This window comes from Nuphar pumila, chromosome 7 (genome assembly GCF_984573655.1).
Source record: "Nuphar pumila chromosome 7, dmNupPumi1.hap1.1, whole genome shotgun sequence".
NCBI classification, from domain to species: Eukaryota; Viridiplantae; Streptophyta; class Magnoliopsida; order Nymphaeales; family Nymphaeaceae; genus Nuphar; species Nuphar pumila.
Window position 1 is genome coordinate 49283853 of NC_143255.1, and position 22396 is coordinate 49306248.

The 22396-nt window shown below is 34.6% G+C and overlaps 1 protein-coding gene across 1 annotated transcript in view; it reads right to left on the reverse strand.

Annotated features, from left to right (window-relative positions):
- Nucleotides 1-3272: 3272 nt before the first annotated feature.
- Nucleotides 3273-22396, reverse strand: part of LOC149832203 (cysteine-rich receptor-like protein kinase 42) — a 32761-nt gene continuing 13637 nt past the window's right edge. The window contains exons 3-11 of the mRNA XM_090013189.1: nt 22229-22367; nt 21968-22071; nt 21814-21886; nt 8931-9071; nt 7558-7697; nt 7286-7496; nt 6143-6377; nt 5555-5699; nt 3273-3968 (exon numbers count right to left, since the gene is read on the reverse strand). Coding sequence (XP_089869315.1) covers nt 3714-3968; nt 5555-5699; nt 6143-6377; nt 7286-7496; nt 7558-7697; nt 8931-9071; nt 21814-21886; nt 21968-22071; nt 22229-22367 — 1443 coding nt within the window. The 3' untranslated portion in view covers nt 3273-3713. The remainder of the gene's footprint in view (nt 3969-5554; nt 5700-6142; nt 6378-7285; nt 7497-7557; nt 7698-8930; nt 9072-21813; nt 21887-21967; nt 22072-22228; nt 22368-22396) is intronic.

Sequence of the window (22396 nt, forward strand, 5' to 3'; positions counted from 1 at the left end):
GATATATGCTCCATAAAAACCGAGTTTACATTTGACAATATTTTCTTCAGATTTTATCCCAAAACGAAAAGTTTTAAATTTGCCATGAGGTTTTCCAATCCAAGAAAATATCTATAATGAGATTTGACATTGATATTAATGTAACACAAGCATTCCTTTGATGATTTTATGGTATTTATATTTTCCTTTGTATTTTTATTCTTATTTTATTTTTCACCTACTTCCCTGAGATGATTTTAAAAAACAAAAAAGTTTCAAACTGTCGCAGGATTTTGTGTTTGGGGTAAACTGTAAGGCTAACCTACCCAATAACACAAGGACCTTACATGCATCAAACTGCCCAAGTTTTACAAAGTAAATCTTATCAGATGACATCTCTCAACTCCTCCGAGATTGACAAGGTTCTTTCTATCAGAATACAATTAACCATGGTGAATGTTTCCCCCGGGGGTCGATCTATGATCTACCCGTTCCCAGGCCTTGGGTTTCTCTGTGTAACTGAATAACAAAACCTTTCATGTCCCACAAACACAAGTATGATCATGCATGATTTGAATGTGAACCTGAATTTTTGTGCACTACATTAGGTGTTCGAGTCTGAATTAGAATAAAATCCATTGACGTAGTGTAACATATATAGTAGTACTGGCTTGGGTAAAAAAAAAAGATTCAAATCAAGGCCTTCGCAGGTTAAAATTAATAAATGCAAATGGACAGGATTATATCCAAAAATAGATCAGACTCAAAAACGTTTTGATTCGAATTTGATGTGAACTCCAAAATAATCTAAATATCAGTCCGAACTCTATATGAATAAACTTTTGGATTGTATTTTTTGGAATCCCCATCCAAAAATAAAGTGCTAGATTAGGATAGGTCTGACCAAACCGATCCATTTTAGTCACACTAGATCAATATGTTCCAATATAGTATCGGGGTTCAGAGGTCATTTTGCACCAGCAGTAAATGATTGAATGTGAAAGAAGTGTCTGCGTCTCTTTGACCAACTGTGCATAGCAGCAACTAATATGATAGGTTAGTTATGTTGTTTCCTTCGCCCCTGCAGCAGTGCTGGTTCGTTGCAACAAGCCCATGGGGTCATTTTTGTTGGTACTGTTAACACATCTGCCTTCCCTTTCCTGCCTTGTCATTGGTGATTCTTGCCTTCAGTATTTTCTCTCATCTAGCACCATATTCCTTTTCTGAAGGGGATGCTGGTTACTTTTGGAATACGGCAAGTGCGGTGTTGAGCTCCATTGAGTGAAAAATGTGTCGGTATGCATTGGTCTATCAGTGACGTGCGATGGTAGCATGACATGCAATGGACCACAATATCGCCGTTGATGAGCAAGCGGATTAAAGGATGTTGCCTTTGAAGATTTTGTTTAAGTACATCTATACTTGGATAAGATATCTCAAGTGTAGTGTTGGTGCGCACAAGGGGTGCGTGTGGGTTAGGACTAATTCTACTTGGGATCACGTTGGTGAGCAATTTGGGCAATGTTGATTGCTAAGACACACATCTATCAACTAGCGGTAAGGGAATAACCTCACTTAGTCCGTTGAGATATCTGCAAGGCCTTCTTGAGTGACACCTTCAGGAGGTCATGGGGCAGCCTTAGAGGAGTTACGTTGCTGTTGGATTGGGTTGCTGGTTTGTATGGGCCCAAGCGTCTTCCTGTCATGGAAACTCAGACTACGCTTACTTTTGAACATTCATTGTAGCACAATGGCAATGCACTCAAGAAAGATGCACAAACCCAGTGGCTTGGGCAAGACAGTTACATACGTGTTGATGCATGAGGCCAAACTTTTGCTTAAGCAGCTGTGCACGGGGTGGTGCACAGTGCCAATGATCAATTCGGCACACATAAAGAGTTTGTGTGAGGCCCTGGCTGTTAGGCTGAGCTAGCAGAAATTTTTTGCTTGTGACAAACTGTCGTGCTACTTGCTGTTCAGCTCCTCATTTTTGGTAAGCAAGATGAATTAACAAATTACTGTCAATAGTCTTTGTGCATGTATGCTATGATGACAAAGAACCTGATAATGTATTTGTTAAAACAGACATTCTCATGCAACATTCCAGAGGAAAATCTGCGCTCATTTTCTGTTCTTCAAGAAAAGGAGCACAAGAAGCTGCACAACGTCTCTGTGATTCAAACCCTTTCATTAAATCCCAAGAACAGCAGGAGAGGTTAAAGTCCGCTACCCTGTCGTTTAGCGACAAGCACACGCAAACATGCATCCCCTATGGTGGTAATAATTTTACTTATTAATGTGATCTGAAGTTTAAGGTCCAACAAGGTCGTATTATCCTTCCTCCTTTTCTATTACAAATTAAAATAGTTCAAAAGAGGCTTCATAAGGTACAATATATTCTAATCAAGAAGCTATGTGGTGAAGATGCTTACTAATAAAAGCTGCACCATTCCTTCTCCAAGACGGCCTCCATTTCTGAACTCTAATATGGAAGATCGAGAAATTCCTTTCCCTCTGCCTGGTGTACTTTCAGACTGCCACACAATCTTCAATAAATAGCATGACAATCACGGTGCTTGATACAAGATGAAGCATGTTGCTCTTTGAAGATTTATGTACGATAGAATGTGCCACTTGAAAATATTTCTCTTGGAGGATTTGTGTACCGCAAGAACAAACCGTATTGAGTCAGAGATGGATTGTGCTTCATGTGCCTTGAGCCTAGTCCCTTCTGTAAGTGACAAATTTATCAAAAGAGAGCACAAATAGACTACATCCAAGCACGTCCGAAGCATGCTCTACCAAAAGTCAATATGGGAAGTCTAATAACACCAAAGAGGAGTATATTGTATGATTGAAGATATGGATTCTCCCATCAAATATCATTTCAGCTTGTAATGCAGTCTTCATTGATACATATTGCCCTCATTAAAGATCTTTCCGTCGTGCCATTCACATGGTGACGTGACAAAATCTGACACTCTTCTGAAGCTCCGTGTGATCCATTCTTTTTAAAGGTTATTGGGTACAAAAATATTCTTTTGTACATTGTGTGGTACCGCCAATGTCTGTTTTCTAGATTTTGTCCAGCAATTCAATTTATGCATGCCTTAAAATCTGTTCCAAACATAAATGTTCACTTTTTTCTTCATTTGTTCATGCTAATAGTGAACCTGTAAAATATCAGTCTTATAGCAACCAGTCATGGCTGGCATGGCCATGCATTGGCTGTGTAGAGACATACAAGTGCATGTTATGCGCACAGTTAAGAGAAACTATTTGATAGAGTTCATCAAGCGGCTCCTCTGTTTTTTGACAGACATAGAGAAGAGGAGTCATCCAAATGACTGACAGAAATGAACAGATATGACTGACATAAAACAATTTGCTCCAGGATCTGCACTTAACAGGAATGAGAACACAAAAAAGAGTGCCTGACAACCTCTGCTTAACTTGCTGATATTTCTGCTGGTAAAATGTGATCTTTCTTTATACATAGTTACATCTGTTCTTTTCCCATATTATGTACAAGGTGGCAGTTAATATCATCTATTGTAATCATAATTTTGTGTCTATTGTACTGTCATCTCAAGAGATGGAAGAATGTCGCCTACGATGTACATGAACACTGAAGTGTTCTAGGAATCAAACTCCTGAATGATGACGGTTCACCTTGATTCTAATCACTAACTACTCTGTATTTGCACCATTTAAGGATACGGAAGCTTTTCTAATTAAGTAGTTGATGATAAATCTTGATCAACCACACTGGAATTTAGAAACGGAGGTTGCATTGGCAAGGGAATGGAGAAGTCTTTTTCAGTAAGCATCTTAACTACAGTGCCCATGGGTGGCCGGAGTGCAGATGAAGCTTGCGTACACAAAAGGCCGACTTGAAGGACATTTGAAGCTTCTTCAATATGATCATCATTTCTTATGCTTTCATCTACAGTTTCAAGCAATGTCCTTGCCTTATAATGCTTCCATGCCTGATCACAAGTGAATGAAGGTGTAAGAAGGTAATATCACACCATAAACACTAGAATTTAGAAGTGTTATGTGCCCTGCTTTCATAAAAGAATTCTTGTTGGAATCTCCAAGCAACTCTCTGTTTTTCAAAAATTCTACTTTTTCAGTCACTTGTAATGAAAGAGGAAAAATACAAGTAGATGTCTCTTATGAGCTTACAAGAGTACAAGAACACAATGACCACTAATGGGTCAATACAAAAGAACATTCACATAAGCCACTTACGGGCTGCAAACACATGTAAAAATAATGGATCTTATTGAGAGAATGGGGGCTTGAGAAATCAATACTTATCTAAGGGGAAGCATCCCTATGTATACACAAAGGAGAGCCAATATAGCTGTTGAGAGCATATCCCAACAGCTATATTTGGGCAATGACAATATTGCAAATTACAAAAACAGAATTTACAAAACAGAAAAAAATAAAGGAAACAAAAAGTATACAAAGACACAAGTGCCCCTAGTGGGCACAGCCTATACAGTGAAAAGACTAAAATACCCCTATTGGGTATTACTTATTACAATGATATGAACACACACACACACACACACACATATATATATATATATATATATATATATATATATATATATATATATATATAACTTAACATCACTATCCCTTGATCTCAAGGGGATGTTACAAATCATCAATAACAAATAGATAGATTAAAGCCAGCCATTGAAATCGAATTGATGACTATCGTTTTGCAAATGTGATGCTTTAACCTTGAGCTAAGCAGGCTCTACTCACATAAAGTAATCAGCCATATGAATTGAGGAAACTACTACATAGCCTATTATAGATAAGCTAGGTTATTTAGTTACTTATGACAGATCTGGCCAAAGAATGCAATCTGGATCATGATGAGAATATAAATTCCTGTAATCTGTCATCAAATTAAGTAGTTCCACTGAAAATCATGCTACTGGGATAGAATTCAGCATTTTTACTGAGATAACTCATGCTAGGACTGTAAAGAGAGGTAAGACACCTTTAAGCACGAACAAAGTGTCCACCAACAAGTCCAAAGTGCACAAGCACAAATGCCACTAAAGGCACAAGCACAAATGCTACAAAGAGCAGAATCACAAATGTCACCAAGGGAACACACAAAGAACAATATAAAAAAATAATATTTTATTGGAACAATATGCAAGAAGCATTGCATTACAAAGTGGGGTTTCAACCCCTTTTATATACAAGAGCAAGGGCTCATAGAGCCGGATATAATTGTAGCCGTTAGACTAGCTCTGGCTAGTCATCCCACAGTCAACTCTATGTTGACTGGTCAAAACTAAAAAGAAAGAAAAATAAAAATACAAAAAAATATACATACAACAAATATATATAATAATAATAATATATATATGTATATACACGTGTATATATACACATATACATATGTCATATACATACATTATATATATGTATATACATTTTAATGTCATCATTCCAGTGAAGTTCATTAAGCAGTATTCAGCTACTAGCATTACCATTAAAAAATGATTGATTATTCTTTCAAGTTTTAGTTGGGCCTTACCACTTGCAAAACAGAACCAGATTCTTCCACATAGATGCTGTTCTTTCTGCCACACACGATTTCAAGTATAAGCACACCAAAGCTATAAACATCAGCCTTCTCTGTCAACTGTCCATGAACAAGGTACTCTGGAGCCATGTACCCACTGTTCCAAAGTAAAGTCATGAAGAAACCAGCCAGTGTTAAAAATAAGAAGATGACTCAAGAAGTGAAAGCTAATAGGTCAAATGCATGAAGATGGTCAAGACCCAATATTTTCTTACATGTCAGAAAAGATTTAATCCACATAGCATTTATTTTTACACAAAGTTTGTGGTTAATCGTTGGTCATGAAAAGCTTCTGGAAGATGTTTAGTCAATAAATAAAGCAAGAGATCTATGTGATTTAGCTGAAAATTTTGCATTAATGTGATTTTCTTAAAGCAAAAAATATTTTAACACAGTTCTTAAAGAAAGTGCAAGTAACGACCCATTATTTAGGATTAACTGCAAGAAACACCATCTTATTTGAAAAAGTGTGCCTGACTGAATGTAATTTTCTTCCCAGAAGTACTAGATTTATAGTAAAAGGGTTATGAGTTTTCTTACAGCGTTCCTGCAATGCCTGTACTGAGATGAGTCTTATCCGCAGAAAAACATCTGACAAGTCCAAAGTCAGCAATCTTAGCCTGTAAATTCTCATCTAGCAGAATGTTGCTTGCTTTTATATCTCTATGGATAATCCTCTGATCCATTCCCTCGTGAAGATATGCTAATCCCTCAGCAATACCGATGATGATATCATGCCGTTTCCTCCAATTTAGTGTCGGAGACCTATGCCTAACTATGAAAAGTTAGCAATTTCGAGTTTATCAAGAGAAAATTCAGTAAGCAATATATTAGCATGAATTCCATTCATTAAAGCGCATGCTGTGATATACCATCTTCAGAATCCATAGAGTTTGCATCAAGGGATATTCACTTGGAAGATGGTATCTGTCATTTCATCTATAAGGTGGGCCACCGATTTGGTAAGTGGCCTGAAATATATCAGTGGTGAGTTGATGACATGACATTATTCCCATGTATAGCGTTGAAATCATTTATGTCTTTGTGAAAAAACAGTTCAAATGAATGGGTTTCTGAATTGTGAATGGAGAGTTAGAGCATCTTAACCAAGGAAATCTTGATTTACCTCAAGGCATTCAAGGAAAACTTCCACTGCCTTGCACATTGCAGCAGTCAGCCATCAAGAATTGTTTTTTAAAACCAATCAACTGGGCCAAGAAATCATTCTCTATATTCTGTGTTTGGTAATAAATGGAAAACCTATCTGACTAATTAAGGATATTGCATAACCAAAACATACTCTATGGTATCTTAACCATTTTCAAAATTATGGTGTTGGAAACATAATTAAAACTCTTGATATTGGACTTTTTTGGAAAGGGAAATTGTCACGATAAATGAAACAAAGTCGCTTTTGGGGAATATAGGAGGAAAATAATAGTATGTTTTAATAAAAAATTACTACCAAGAAAAATAAAAGAAACTTTAAAAAGCGATAAATTTGTAAAATATTGGAAGTAGTCTATATATTGAATTCGTAGTGATCTTTTCAAGAATTTAATATTTTGTGAATTTATTGCAATAAGATTACTAATTGACTATCAATTTGAAATCTCGATGATATTTGTGATTATCAAATGCATCCATGTTAGGCAAGAAATATAAAAGGAGCAAGAGATTTACCAAAGAGAAGCTGATCAAGGCCCTTGTTAGGTACATACTCGTAGACTAAAAGGCTTTCAGGGCCTTCAATGCTGCAACCCAAAAGCTTAACAAGATTCTTGTGTTGAGCTACACTTATCAAGTTTACCTCATTAAAAAAGTCATCAGCCCATTGTCTAGACCTGAATGAAAGTCTCTTCACTGCAACCATTCTTCCATCGGTGAGAACACCCTGGAACAAAATATACATACATTATATTCTGTTTAACCTCTCTCTTTCTCATGAAATTTACCTTGTAAACAGAGCCTGATGCTCCTTGGCCAAGTTTGTTTGCAGTGCTGAACATGTCTGTTGCTCCCTCCAGAAGTTCATATCTGAAGTTCAAATGTGAATTTTTCATAGCACTGGATAGCGGAGTCAACTGAATATGGCCTAGAAGTTGGAATTAAGAAAAACTAGAGTGAAAAGCTTGGGAAGGAGACCGTAGTTTCTTGACAGGTTCAGCATTCAAGTAAACTAACTCTTATACATAAATAATAAATTAGGAAAAAGATCATTCTTAGTCCATCATCATATAAATTGAAAGGAAAATTTACATTAGAAATAGTTATGAGAAAAGATCACCCTCTCTAAACAAGACATTTTAGAGCCTAATTTTGTCACAGATTCACAGTAGTCAAAGAGGGCCTTCCATCAATTTTCATTTAACCGTACTTAGTTGTACTCAATTAGTCTATCTTTTATGTTTTTATTTTTCAAGCAAACCCTCCTTTCATTTATTCAACCCCCATTTCTCCCCCACTTTTCCCCTTTTTTCTAGGCCGCTTGTCAACCAGCACTATCATTGACTAGCTCAGGTGTGCTTGTTCAAAGCCATCAAGTATCAAACTTAAAATTGAAAAACCATGTCTATCCAAGTGTCAAGTTATACTTCCAAATATATATACATAAAGTAGGGCGTATCATCAGACACAAAGTGTCTGATGATTTTCGGACACTGGTGCACTGCTGATTGTGCGTACGTTCAGCGGCACACAGTTTTTTTTTCAGCTCTTTAGCGGCGGTCCAAAACCGCCGCTAAAGACCATATATATATATATATATATATATATATATATATATATATATATATAGAGAGAGAGAGAGAGAGAGAGAGAGAGAGAGTCACTAGAATATGAGAGCTAGAAATATGGCATTTTAAATGCTTTTTTTGCAATTCCAACCATTTAGATATGTTCGGCATGGTAAATTTGCTAGGAATCAACTGTTGGATTGTGTATTTTCGATGAAAAAATGTGATTTTTTAATGGTTGAATATTCATAAAGATTATGAGCCGTTGATTTTAAAGCCTTAAAAAATCTTGTTTATACATCATAATCGGATGATTCAAGAGCTGGGCCTTAAAAAAACAAGCATGTAGATCACATCCATATGGTTGGATTTAAGAGAAAAGAAAAAAAATCCATGAAAATCGCGGTTCATGTGGTAGTTATCATATTCTCAATTCTCATATTCTAGAGGCTATATGTGTGTGTGTGTGTGGTGATAATTGTTAACAGGGTATTAGAGGATCATATGTGCAAGGAATTGCAACCAAGTTTTATTTCAACTGAACCTTTTGGTCAGGATTCCATACATGCAACTGTAAAGTTTGGGTTTACTACCTTTCTTCCTCGATTTCTTTGTGTAAGCTCTATAAATTCTGAATCCACATAGCAGCAATATAGCTGCCTCAAAACCACATAGCAAGAACAGTAATGATGCTGCAGCAGCCCTATACATTACAGCCTTCCCAACAGAATCATCTGCAAGGACATTGACCATTGTAAATACATCACCTTTATGAGACAATAGCCAAGTGGATGAACTAGACATACTCAATGTGCTTATCCCTGATTTTTTTTTGAAGCTGTTGCTCTCATATTGAATTATTGGTTCAATAGAAACTTAAGAATTCCTTACGTTTTTTAATTTCTGTCACCAAATATAATTTTTTGGATTAGCTTTTAGAAAAGTTAATGGCTCCTTTGGATGCTAAAGAGTCTCTTGTTTTTTCCTCAATCTTTTCCCCTTCTACCAGTAGGAATTTCTGAGTCATGGCATTAGAACCGAAATTTGGCCTTTCAATAATGTAAACTTTCCCATGTCCTATAGCTTTTTAGGTTTAATATTTGCTACAATTTGATTGTACCTCCCAGTAATAGTAGGAAATAGACATACGTATATGCAAAAGAGGTTAGTCAAAGGGTTAGAATGGCATCATGGCATATAGGAACACTAACAGGAAAGAATGTTGAGTTAGTGGATACTATGAAGACAAGGAAAATAAATATTATGTGTTTACAGAAGACAAAATGGAAAAGAGAAAAAGCTAGAGACCTGGGAGATGGATTTAAGCTATGGTATATAGGAAAGAACAATGCCACAAATGTAATAGAGATTTTGGTTGATGGTGTTTTACAAGACAAAGTTGAGGTACAACGGATGAGCAATCAGATCATTAGGCTTAAAATTATTTTAGATAGAGAGATCTTTAATGTTATCAGTGCCTACGCACCTCAATCAGGATTAAGTGAAAGTGTCAAACAAGAAATTTGAGAATTGATAGAGAAAATAATTCAACAGATATCAAAGAATGAAAGCATATTTATAGGTGGAGATTTGAATGGACATACAGGAATAACAGTGTTAATATATTATACTTGATATATATTTATATATATATGATTATATCATATATATGTATGTGTATAATAAATATATAATATATATAATGTATATATACATTATATATATTTATTTATTTGTAATTGTAATATGTTATATCCTCCAGAAGTATTTTGATCTTTTTCACCTTGTAATAGGATCTGCCCATTAGGGGCAGAACTGTTTTTTGCCTATTTGTTTTCTTTATTTTTTATTTATCATTGTGAATATGATTTGAGTCAAGGGCATTTTAGTCTTTGACTTATAGAGCCATTGGGAGCTCTCCAACAGCTAGAAGGGAGCCTCTCACTCCCTATTTCTTGTATAAATATGGGGCTTTCTCCCTTTGTATGTTATGCATTTTATGTGCACAATACTTGCAATAATATTATATTTTTTAAGTTGTTGGGTTGGGTCTTAGTGATCTTGTGTGCTTGAACCCATATTTGGGTTGTGTGAGTGATCTTCTTCTTGTCTCTTGTGTATGAACCTTATTGGGTTGTGGTTTATGAGATTGCTCTCATTTCATTACACAAAGAATGGATTTGAGAAAATTCATGGAGGATATGGATTTGGAGAAAAAAATGAGGAAGGTGAAAGGATTTTGGTTTTTGCAGTTGCTTTTGATATTGCGGTAGCAAATACATTTTTTCAAAAAAAAGATGAAAACTTGATAACTTTTAAGAGTAGAACACAATCGACACATATTGATTATTTTTTTTTGAGACGAAGAGAGCTAAGAATGTGTAGAAATTGCAAAGTAATTCCAAGAGAATGTATTGATATTCAACATAGACTATTAGTTTTGGATTTATATGTATATAGCAAGATAACTAGAAGAGATATCAAGAGAAATCCAAGAATTAGGTGGTGGGACCTTAAAAGTGATATTGTAAAAAAAGTGAAGGAATTATTACTTGAACAAGAAGAATGAAATTGGATGGTAAATGCTGAGGCCGGTAGAATTAAGTCGGTTGCAAAAAAAGTACTTGGTGAGACTAAGGGCAGATGTCATATGCATAAAGAAACTTGGTGGTGGAATGAAGAAGTTCAAAAACCAATCAAGGAGAAAGTATCCTTTAAAGAATAGAAAAAGACAAGAAGTGTGATGGATTGAGAAAAATATAAGTTGGCAAAGAAAGAAGCAAAGAAAGTCATAAGGCGAAATATGCTGCCTAGACAACATGTATACTAAGTTGGATACAAAAGAGGGTGAAAGGGATATATATATATATAAGCTAGCTAAAAGTCGAAAGAGCAAAACAAGAGATTTAAGCCAAGTGAAGTATATTAAGGATGACAATGGAAAAGTTCTAGTTAAGATGATCAAATTAAAGAAAGATGGGAAATATTTTTTTTTCATCTATTAATTGAAGAATGAAAGAATGAGGTAGAGTAAGATGAAGATTTTAACCAAGAAATGGTGGATAGAATTGACGAGGAAGCGAAAATGGATATAAAGAAAATAAAAAAGAACAAAGCACTCGGGTCAAACAATAATATACTTATTGAATTTTGGATGTCCATGGGCAATATTGAAATAGCATATTTAACTAAATTTTTTAATAATATTTTGTCTAAAAAAAAAATATCAGAAGAATGGAGATGGAGTATGTTGATTCCTAAATATAAGAATAAATGTGATATTCAAAATTGTTTTAACTATAGGGTATTAAACTTATAAGCCACGTTATGAAACTGTAGGAGAGGTTAATAGAGCAATGTTTGAAAAGAAAATCAAGTGTATGAGAGAATCAATTTGGCTTTATGCCAAGTAGGTCAATGATAAAAGTTATTTTCTTATTAAAACAACTTATAGAAAGAAACTTGCATATGGTTTTCATAGATTTGGAGAAAGCTTATGATAGAGTTCCAAGGGATTTAATTTAGTCAATTTTAAAGAAGAAACTGATTTTGTATAGTTATATTAAAATAATTCAAGATATGTATGCATGGGTAGTTACTATACAAGATTCAAATATGCATTAGGGTTTCACAAAGAGAAACACAAGAGAGAAGTGCAGAGTATCTTTATTAACTTGGAAAGAAAGCAAGACACAACAATATAAGGGGATGCCCCCTCTTCCTACACTACAAGACAAACATTATTGACTCTAACATATTGATACAAGAACAAAAATACCTCTGATAAGAATAAAATATACAAATAGGTACAAAGAGGGGCAACACACATGTAGTAATACAATATTGTACACAACTCTCAATACTCTCCCTCAAACTTAAGATGATGCAATGGAATCATCCCAAGTTTGCTAAGGAAAGTGTTGAAGTGAGATGAAGCAAAGCTCTTTGTGAACACATCTGCAATTTGATCCTTAGAGCTCACATGATCTAGAGCAATAATTTCATATTCATAGGCCTTCTTGGTATAGTAACAATATATTTCGATGTGCTTGGTTCTCTCATAAAACTCAGGATTTCTTGCTATATGAATAGCACTCATATTATCATAGTACAAAGAACTACAAACAATAGGAACTCTATGTAAAGAGCCTTACAAACAATCAAGTTTTCAAATAACTTGATATTTCAAACATACACACACATAAGCTAGCACAAAGTAGCATTCAAATACTACACACCACAAAAGCAAGAAAGTGCATAAAATGCACTATTTCATTAATGAACACTAAGGGATAAAAAACCCTTCTTGAATGTCTATACAATGGCCTGAGAAGCCTTTATTTATAGAGGGTATAAAAGAGAGGGAGTCGTTGGGCGGTACCCAATGACTCTAATTAGAGTCATTGGGTACAGTCCCAACGTCTCTTAGCTGCCAGACTGTGCAGCACACAATCTGTCATTAGTTGATAGACTGTGTTGCACACAGTTTGTCATTAGCTGACAATGTTCAGCTGATGACATATTATATAAAAAGAATTTAAAAGGTAAAAATAAATAAAAAAATAAAATTACAGAATTAAAGAAAAGATTACAAATATATATGTATATACTTGAATGTATATATTTATATACATATACTTATACTTATACATACTCTTGTATTAAGAAGAGTATATATATATATATATGTATATATATGTATATATTCAAGTATACACATATATGTATTATTTTCTAACAGCCTCCTTCAAACTTATGGTGAAATCACCAAAAGTTTGTCAAGTAAAAAGTTGAATCTTGGTGAGTACAACGCCTTTGTTAAGAAATCCGCAAGTTGATATTAAGTTACATAAGGAAGATCAATAGTTTTCTTTAAGTATTCTTCACGAACAAAATGACAATCCATCTATATATGCTTAGTTCTTTCATGGAACATATGATTTTGAGCAATGTATATGGAGCTCTCGTTGTCACAACATAATCTTGTAGGATTCTGAAGATGAATTTTCATATCTAAAATTAGTTGTTTGAGCCACACGATTTCCATAGTAGTATTTATCATTGCTCTGTATTCGGCTTCTGTAGATGATAGAGACACATTTTGTTGTTTCTTGCATCTCCATGAAATCAATGATTTACCTAGAAACACACAAAAACCAGTTGTTGAGTGCCTATTATTTGGATCTCCTCCACAATCAGCATTAGAGTATGCAATATGATCTAAGGAGGAAGAAGAAGATAGAAAAACTCTCTTATTTATTATACTTCTGACATATTTAATGATTCTCATGACTGCACTCATATGAGCTGATGTTGGAGCATATTGAAATTGGCTGGCTATATGTACAACATGAGTTATGTTTGATCTTGTAATACTTAGATACATAAGAGATCCCACGAGTTGTCTGAAGGGGGTTGGGTTGTCCAAAGGAACTCCATCATCGGCTTGTATCTTCATTTCTACTGTCTCTAGGGTGTCAACAACTTTATTATCCGATAGTCCTGACCTGTCAATAATATCTGAAGCAAACTTTGTTTGTGATAATATGTATCCTCTGTTAGAGTAGGATACTTTTATACCAAGAAAGTATATTAGAAACCCAAGATTCGTCATTTCAAAAGAATTTTTCAAAAACTGTTTTACTTTCTTGATTCCTTCCTTGTCACTATCTGTAATCAACATATAAAAGTAAAATTATAATACCTGCAGAAGAATTCTTGATAAATAAAGTTGTATCAATATAACATGGTTTAAAACCATATCTTGTAATAACATTGTTAAAGGTATCAAACCAAAACAATGCATTTTTTAATTTAAGCACTTTACCTGAAGGAATTATCAATTTAGGTAATATCCATGTATATTTCCTCATTAAGATGACCATTCAAAAATGTATTTTTAACATTCATTTGAAATATATTTCAATTTTTAATAGCTGAAATAGCTACAAGCATTCGAAGAGTAGTCATCCTAGTATCAGGAGCAAAAGTTTCTTCATAATCGACTCCGTATTCTTGAAAATATCCTTTAGCAACTAGCCTGGCTTTACATCTTTCCAAGGATCCATTACTTTTGGTTTTTACCTTAAAAAACCATCTACAACCTGTGGTCTTCTTTCCGATGGGTAAATTTAGAATTTCTCAAGTATCAACCGCTTTAAGAGCATTTAATTCTATATGCATAGCTTTTATCCACTCGGATAAATTTTTTGCTTCATTGTAATATGAGGGTTCAAAGTAAGAATGAATGGCTATAAAATATTCTCTATGTTTAGGAGAGAATGAGTCATAATACACAAATTTATTTGGGATCCTTGAGGTTCGTTCAGATCTATGAATAGTTGTTTGTTATGAGGGTATTTCTAAAGCTTCATGATTACTTTGATTTACACTTTCATTAGTTGAATTTTGATTCCTTCTAGTGTATAATATTGGTTTAACTGTTGTTATATTCTCAATAGGAGGTTCTATATAAACATTTTCATCATTAGACAACAGTTTAAACAAGAATGAGTAATCAGAATTTATGTCTTGCGACATGTTTTCTTCAAATCCACTTTCATTTTCAACAAAATTATCATTTCTTGATACAAGAAGTTTATCATTTTTTATATCATATCATTTGAATCCTTTTTGTGTTTCTGAATAGCCAATGAATGCACATGGAATAGCCTTAGAGGACAACTTATCTCCTTTATCATTTAAAACATAACATTTGCAACCAAAGAGGCATCCTATTTATAAGATATACTGAAGTTAATGCAGCTTCAGCCTAAAGATTTTTTGGAACATATTTAGCAATAAGAAGGGTCCTTTTAGTTTCCATAATGTGTTTGTGTTTTCTTTTTGAAATTTTGTTTTGTTGTGGAGTTCTAGGACATGATCTTTGATGTAGGATTCCTTCATTTTCTAAAAATTGTTTAAATTCATTTGACAAATATTCTTCTCCAGAGTCAGTTTTGAGGATTTTGAGTTTACTTTCAAATTGATTTTTAATCATGTTATAGAATGTTTTAAAGATTGTGAATATATCAGATTTAAACTTAAGAAAGTAAATCCAACAATATCTAGTGAAATCATCGATAAACACAACATAGTAGGAGAATCCTCCTTTAGAAGATACGGGTGCAGGACCCCACACATCTAAATGAACTAATTCAAAAGGCATTGAAGAATAAAGAGTTCTTTGGCCATAAGGCAAAGTTGTCATTTTACTAAGCAAACATTCTTTATATTCAAAATTTTCTTTACAAATATCCTTGGTAACTGGTACAAAATTTAATTTCTTTATATTTGGATGCCCAAGTCTATGATGCCAAGTCCGTATATCTTTTGTTTGGGCAATGTTACAAAATGATTCCTTTAGAATACAAAGAAAATCCATATAATAGAGATCTCCTTGCCTAAAACATTTCCCAATCAATTTCCCGAACTGACGATCTTGCACCCAACATTTATTTGATGAGAAAATAACACCACATCCATGATCTGAGATTTGCAAAACTGAAAGTACGTTAAGATGTAGTTTAGGTATAAATCTTTTTTTTTGAAATATAAAATTTGCTATGTTTTAATAAATCATTTTTAAAAGTTTCAACACCTTCTATTCTTAAGGTAGTACCATCAGCAGTGGAAACAAATGATGTATTTGAATTAGATTGACATTAGGATAATATAGACCTATGTGGAGTCATATGAAAAGAAGCTCCTGAATCTAGAAGCCAAGAACACATACCAAGAGTAAAAGAGGATGTAATGACTGCTCTTGACATAGATCCTTTAAGCAATGGTTGTAAAGCCTCCGTTAGTTGAGATAATGATTTGGTGAGATCTTTGAGATTCAGAGTATTTTCATCTTGTTTTGATGGTGCAGTGGCAACACGTTTTTCTTGAGGCCTATATTTGTATTTAGGACATTGAGGCCTAATGTGATCAAGCTCATTACATTTATGACAAATGATTTTTTATTCTTCTCTATTCCTATTAATGTGGGGCAGTTTATATGGCTTAATATAATGTCTTGGTTTTTATGTGGCAGGAGCACAGTCTTCTTCTTAACCATTGCTATAAATAGCAAGAACACTAACATTTTTACTTATGTTTAGCCTAATTTTTTCTCTACTAAGTTTAGTGAGAATCTCATGAATAGGAGGGGGTGATGAAGATGATAGCAGAAAGGCCCTTGTTTGTTCAAATTCGGGTCTCAATCTATAGAGAAAAGCGAAGAGTCTATCTTCTTCAACTTGAACTCTTCACATTTCTATACACTTAACTTCCCATTTGGGTTCAAATTGGGCAAGCTGGGTCCAAATGGAAGACAAATTCCATAAAATAGTCTCTTACATTTTTTATCTCCTTGTTTGATATTTTTAACCTTTTCTTGAAGATAATATTTGTGAGCCATATCTTTTTCGGTAAACATACCCTTAAGATATTCCCACGCTTCATTTATTTTTTTGTAGCATAATAGATTTGAGGCAATTTTTGTCTCAACTCCACTTAACATACATGAAAGAATTTTTGCGTTTCTCATTTCTCATTCATCTAATCTCTTGTAGTATTCTTTCATGGCTTTGTTTCTTTCTTCATGACTAGGCTCAACCCCATTTTCACCTAATGAAATTTTGAGAGTGGGTTAAAAAATAGTACCTCTTACGAATCCCTTGACCTTTGATGAATGTCTCTAAGTGTCCCTCCCAAATATTATAGTTGCTTCCTTCAAGTTTGAACGGCGAAATAAAGTTAGAGTTGCTTATATTGTGTGGAAAAGATTCACGGTAAAATAGAGAATGAAAGGAAGTCACCACCACGAAGTAGAATTAGCACACTTTACGAAGCAACCCACCAATGCACCGTTGATCATAAACCTTGCTCTGATACCATGTAAAGAGCCTTACAAACAATCAAGTCTTCAAATAACTTGATATTTTAAACATACACACACATAGGCTAGCACAAAGTATCATTCAAATACTATACACCACAAAAACAAGAAAGTGCATAAAATGCACTATTTCATTAACAAACACTAGGGGATAAAAAACCCTTCTTAAATGTCTATACAATGGACTGAGAAGCCTTTATTTATAGAGGGAGTCGTTGGGTTGTACCCAACAACTCTAATTAGAGTCGTTAGGTACAGTCCCAACGTCTCTTAGCTGTCAGACTGTGCAACACACAGTAGCTGACGTTGATGACAAATTACATAAAAAGAATTTAAAAGGTAAAAATAAATAAAAAAGGAAAATTATAGAATTAAAGAAAAGATTACACATATATATGTATATACTTGAATGTATATATTTATATACATATACTTATACATATACATACTCTCGTATTAAGTGTGTGTGTGTGTGTGTGTATATATATATATATATATATATATATATATATATATATATATATTCAAGTATACACATATATGTATTATTTTCTAACACTCTCAACTCACCCAATCACCATTGTATTCAAATTATCTCAACTACGACATGAGTTATAGCTTTATATTCTGCTTTTGTTGTGGATAAGATAACTTTATGTTTCTTACTTTTTTATGTGATCAGTGAGCTATCAAGAAAAATACATAATCTAATGGTAGATAAATGGTTTTGAGTAAAACCTTCAAAGTCATCATCACGATAGGCTCTTAAAACTATCGCAGATGATGATGAGAAAAACATGCCATAGTGCATAGTATCCCTTGTATATCTAATAATCCTGAGTATTGCAGACAGGTGAATTATCCTGGGGATATAGTCAAGTATATGAGACTCCCAATTAACTATCTATACACTAACAAGATCCTCTAGCTCCACACCATCTAAGGCCCTCATCTTTAGATTTGCTTCCATAGAAGAGCTAATCTTCTTCAAGTCATCTGTCAACCTTGTTGTTACTACTAAATCAGTTGCATACTTGTGTTGGGACAAATACAATCCCCTTCGTAAGTATGTTATCTCCAACCCAAAAAATATTTTAGATGTCTCAGGTCTTTCATCTCAAACATGGCCAAATTCTTCTTGGTATCCTCCACTCTTTTCAAATCATCTCTTGTGATGATTATACCATCTACACAAAAGAGTAATATGCACTTCCCATGCATAGAGGAAGATACAAATAAGGCAGCATCATGGTAGTTTTGCTCAAAACTAAGAGATTTCATAGTTGAACTAAACTTCTCAAACCAAGCTCTTGATGCATGTTTGTTCATATAGTGCTCTATGTAATGTGTAGAATCTACTCTTTGAATCTAAGTATCCTTGCAGTAGTTCTATAAAAACCTCCTCTCCTAGATCTACGTTTAAGAAGGCATTCTTGACATCTGACTGTCACAAGTACCATTGTTGCACTGTAGCTACAACAAAAAGAGTTCGTATAATAGGCATATGAGCTAGTGGAGCAAAAGTCTCAACGAAATCAATTTGAAACTGTTGACTATAGCCTTTTGCTGCTAATCTTGCTTTGTATCTTTTGATTGATCAATCTGTCTTGATTTTGACCTTATAAACTCACTTGCTTCCAACAATATTCTTTCCTAGTGGATGTTTTACCAATTCTCATCCATGCATCCTCTCAAGTGCATTCATTTCCCTGGCCATAGCTCTTTGCCATTCCTTTTTTCTAGTTGCCTCTATATAAGATAGGCTCAACATAGGAATGAATCAATGCCAGAAATACACGATGTTTAGAAGTGAGACTTATACAAAATGTGAAGGAATTGGAATTTTAGTACTTCTATGTACCTAAAGAGGAGAAGAGGAGGGCAACTCAAATGACTAAATTTGAATGGTTAGATTCAACTGACAATGAAATAGGATCAGGATCGACCTCTTCACCTCCCACTTGATCTGAGAAGGGAATCTCAACATGTTCATGTCTTATCGCATAAGTTTTCCCAAACCTACAACCTCTTAGCTAAACCTGCTATGTCTAAATATTATCCTTCTCATATATACCCTCTCTCTCACCAAAAATGGTGAATCTTACTCATCTTTTTCCTTTTCTCCAATCTGATTGAAGTAAAGCATATCCTTATGAAAAACAACATTTTGAGATATCCAAACTCTTTTTTCAATAGGATTATAACATTTGTAACATTTTTTACCATTAACATAGCTAAGAAAACAACATTTAATAGTTCGAGGGGATAACTTATCTTTATATCTACCAGGTAAAAGTTCAACAAATGTACAACTAAATACTTTCATCATATCATAATTTGAAAAAATTTCATAGAATTTTTGAAATGGAGGTATATTGTTAAGAACACTCGATGGCATAATGTTTATCTGATAGATAGCCAACTAAACTGCATCTTCCCAATAAGATTTGGACACTCCACCTCCAAAAAAAAGAGCTCTTGTAGCCTCCAAAATATGCGTATTTTCCTTTCAACCACTCCATTTTACTCAGGCGTGTAGGGACAAGACTTTTGATGATTTATTCCCTTCTCATGCAGGAACTTCTCAAATACAAAGCCGACATATTCACCACCAGAGTAATTTCATGGTTTCTTAATCCTAATTACATAATACAAAAGTTTTTAAAGATCTCAAAAAGTTTACTTCTATTTTTCATAAAATATAACGAGGTAAATCTTGTATAATCATTTATAAAAGTAACAAAATATGATGATCCCTCTTTTGATAATACCGGTGAAGGACCTCACACATCAAAGTATACAAGATCAAAAGGACTCTCGGACTCCCTACCATTAGACCCAAATGGCAAAGCATACCCTTTTGTCAACTTACAACTCTCATAATCCCTAACATGACTTGAAACTACTAATTGAGACATACTAATACTTCCAGATGACAACTTCCGTAACATAGAGCTAGAAATATGGCTCAGTCTCTGGTGCTACAAAACAAACTCATCTATAACTGATGCTCCCAAACCAATTCCAGAACTTCTCTACTCTCTCATGTCAATCCAATCTAGATAATATAGATCTCCTCTTCTATGACCAATCTCAATCTTCTTTCCTAAAAACTAATTATGCACCACACAGTCAAAGGGAGAGAAGATAACATTACAATTATGTTCAGTAATCTGACCAATAGAAATAAGATTCATAGCAAGAGATGAAACATGATAAACTTGAGGGATATTGATTTTACTACCAGGATGAGCTAAAAGTAATGAAACTGACTTTTGAAACAAACATAAATGAACCATCTGCAATATGAAAAACACCACTACAAGGCCGATAGTTGGTTAAGATAGGCTCGTGGGTTGTCATATGACGAGAAGCCCTTGAGTCTATTAACCAATCCGAGGAGTAATTTGAGATACCTATGGAAGCAATACTAGAAGAAGAGGCAAGAATAGTAGGAGATGCTACAACTGATTGAGCAAGGAGTTGTAATTGTTGAATATGTTGTTGCATCTTCTCCAACAACTGGATCTAAGGGTGTCAATGGGTCAGGTTTGACACGGACCCAATCCGTACCAAACCCTATAGGATCAGAGTTTGGTGATAAATAAGAAAGTCCAATTAGAATCTCGGTCGAACTTGAAGGGTTCAATTAATATATGGAGCTGGGTATGGTTTGTGATAAATAAGAAAGTTCAATTAGAATCTGGGTCGAACTCAAAGGGTTCGATTAATATATGAAGTTGGGTATGGTTTGTGAAATTTCATATCAGACCCAGGCTCGACCTGAGTTCTAACTAAGATCCATAAATTTTCAATGTAAAAAGATAAAAAAATATTATTTTACTAGGTATGGTCCAAGTCTGGTTCATGTAATCCTTATAAGATCTGGGTATGGTTTCTTTTATGGTGGGTCTGATTGGACTCGAGTCCAGACCTAATACTATCATCTCAAATCAGGTATGGGTTTGGTTTCACCCGTGTCTGAACCAACCCGACCCGTTGACACCCCTAGATGGATCTGACTAGCACTGGAATGATCTACAAACCTCACTAAAGATACAACAACACTTTGAGTGCTACTGTCAGCAAGTGCATCATTGGGCTTAGCACCTTCTCCATTTGATGCGACTATAAGAGCTCCACCTCTTTTTTTCTTCAGTGACGAGCAAGAATTCTTCATATGGCCATATCCCATTGAACTGAAATCATGTCACTTCTACCCCCAATTCTATGACCTCCTCTACCACTAGATTGAACCCAAAGGGTTCGATTAATATATGAAACCAAGTATGGTTTGTGAAATTTCATACCAAACCCAGGCCCAACCTAAGTTCCAACTTAGATCCATAAATTTTCAATGTAAAAAGATGAAAAATATTATTTTACTAGGTATGGTCCGAATTTGGTTCATGTAATCCTTATAAGATCCAGGTATGGTTTCTCTTATGGTGGATTTGTTCTCAAATCAGGTATGGGTTTGGTTTCACCTGTGTCCGAACCAACCTGACCCGTTGACACCCCTAGTTGGATCTGACTAGCACTCGAATGATCTACATACCTCTATGATAATGCAACAACACTCTTAGTACTACTGTCAGCAAGTGCATCATTGGGCTTAGCACCTTCTCCATCTGATGCAGCTATAAGAGCTCCACCTCTTTTCTTCTTCAGTCATGAGCAAGAATTCTTAATATGGCCATATCCCATTAAATTAAACTCATGTCACCTCTACCCCAGTTCTATCACCTTCTCTACCACCGGAGCTGCCATAACACTATCGCTAGATGGATAGGTCTCAAGAGACTTTATCTTGGTATCTTCTGTGATCAACTCAGATAAAGCATAGGTAACTAAAGGCAATAGAGGCCAATGCAATATGACACTACTCAGTGTCAAACTCAGGCCTAAGTGCCATAAGAAACTCAATAAGTTGGGTTGTCTCCTTATGTTGAGCAAGTAGACCCATACAAGTCTAGCATGCAACACACTTCTCACATTTGGTCTAACCTTCCATGAGTCCAAGTGCATCATGATTTCTTTGCATATCAGAGTAAAACTCCTCCACAGACTTGTTTTCTTGATGCATAACCCTCAATTCTTGCATAAGTTGGTATTGCCTAGCCCAATTCTCTTGCTTGTATACATGCTTAAGATTGTAATGAGATATGCGGAAAT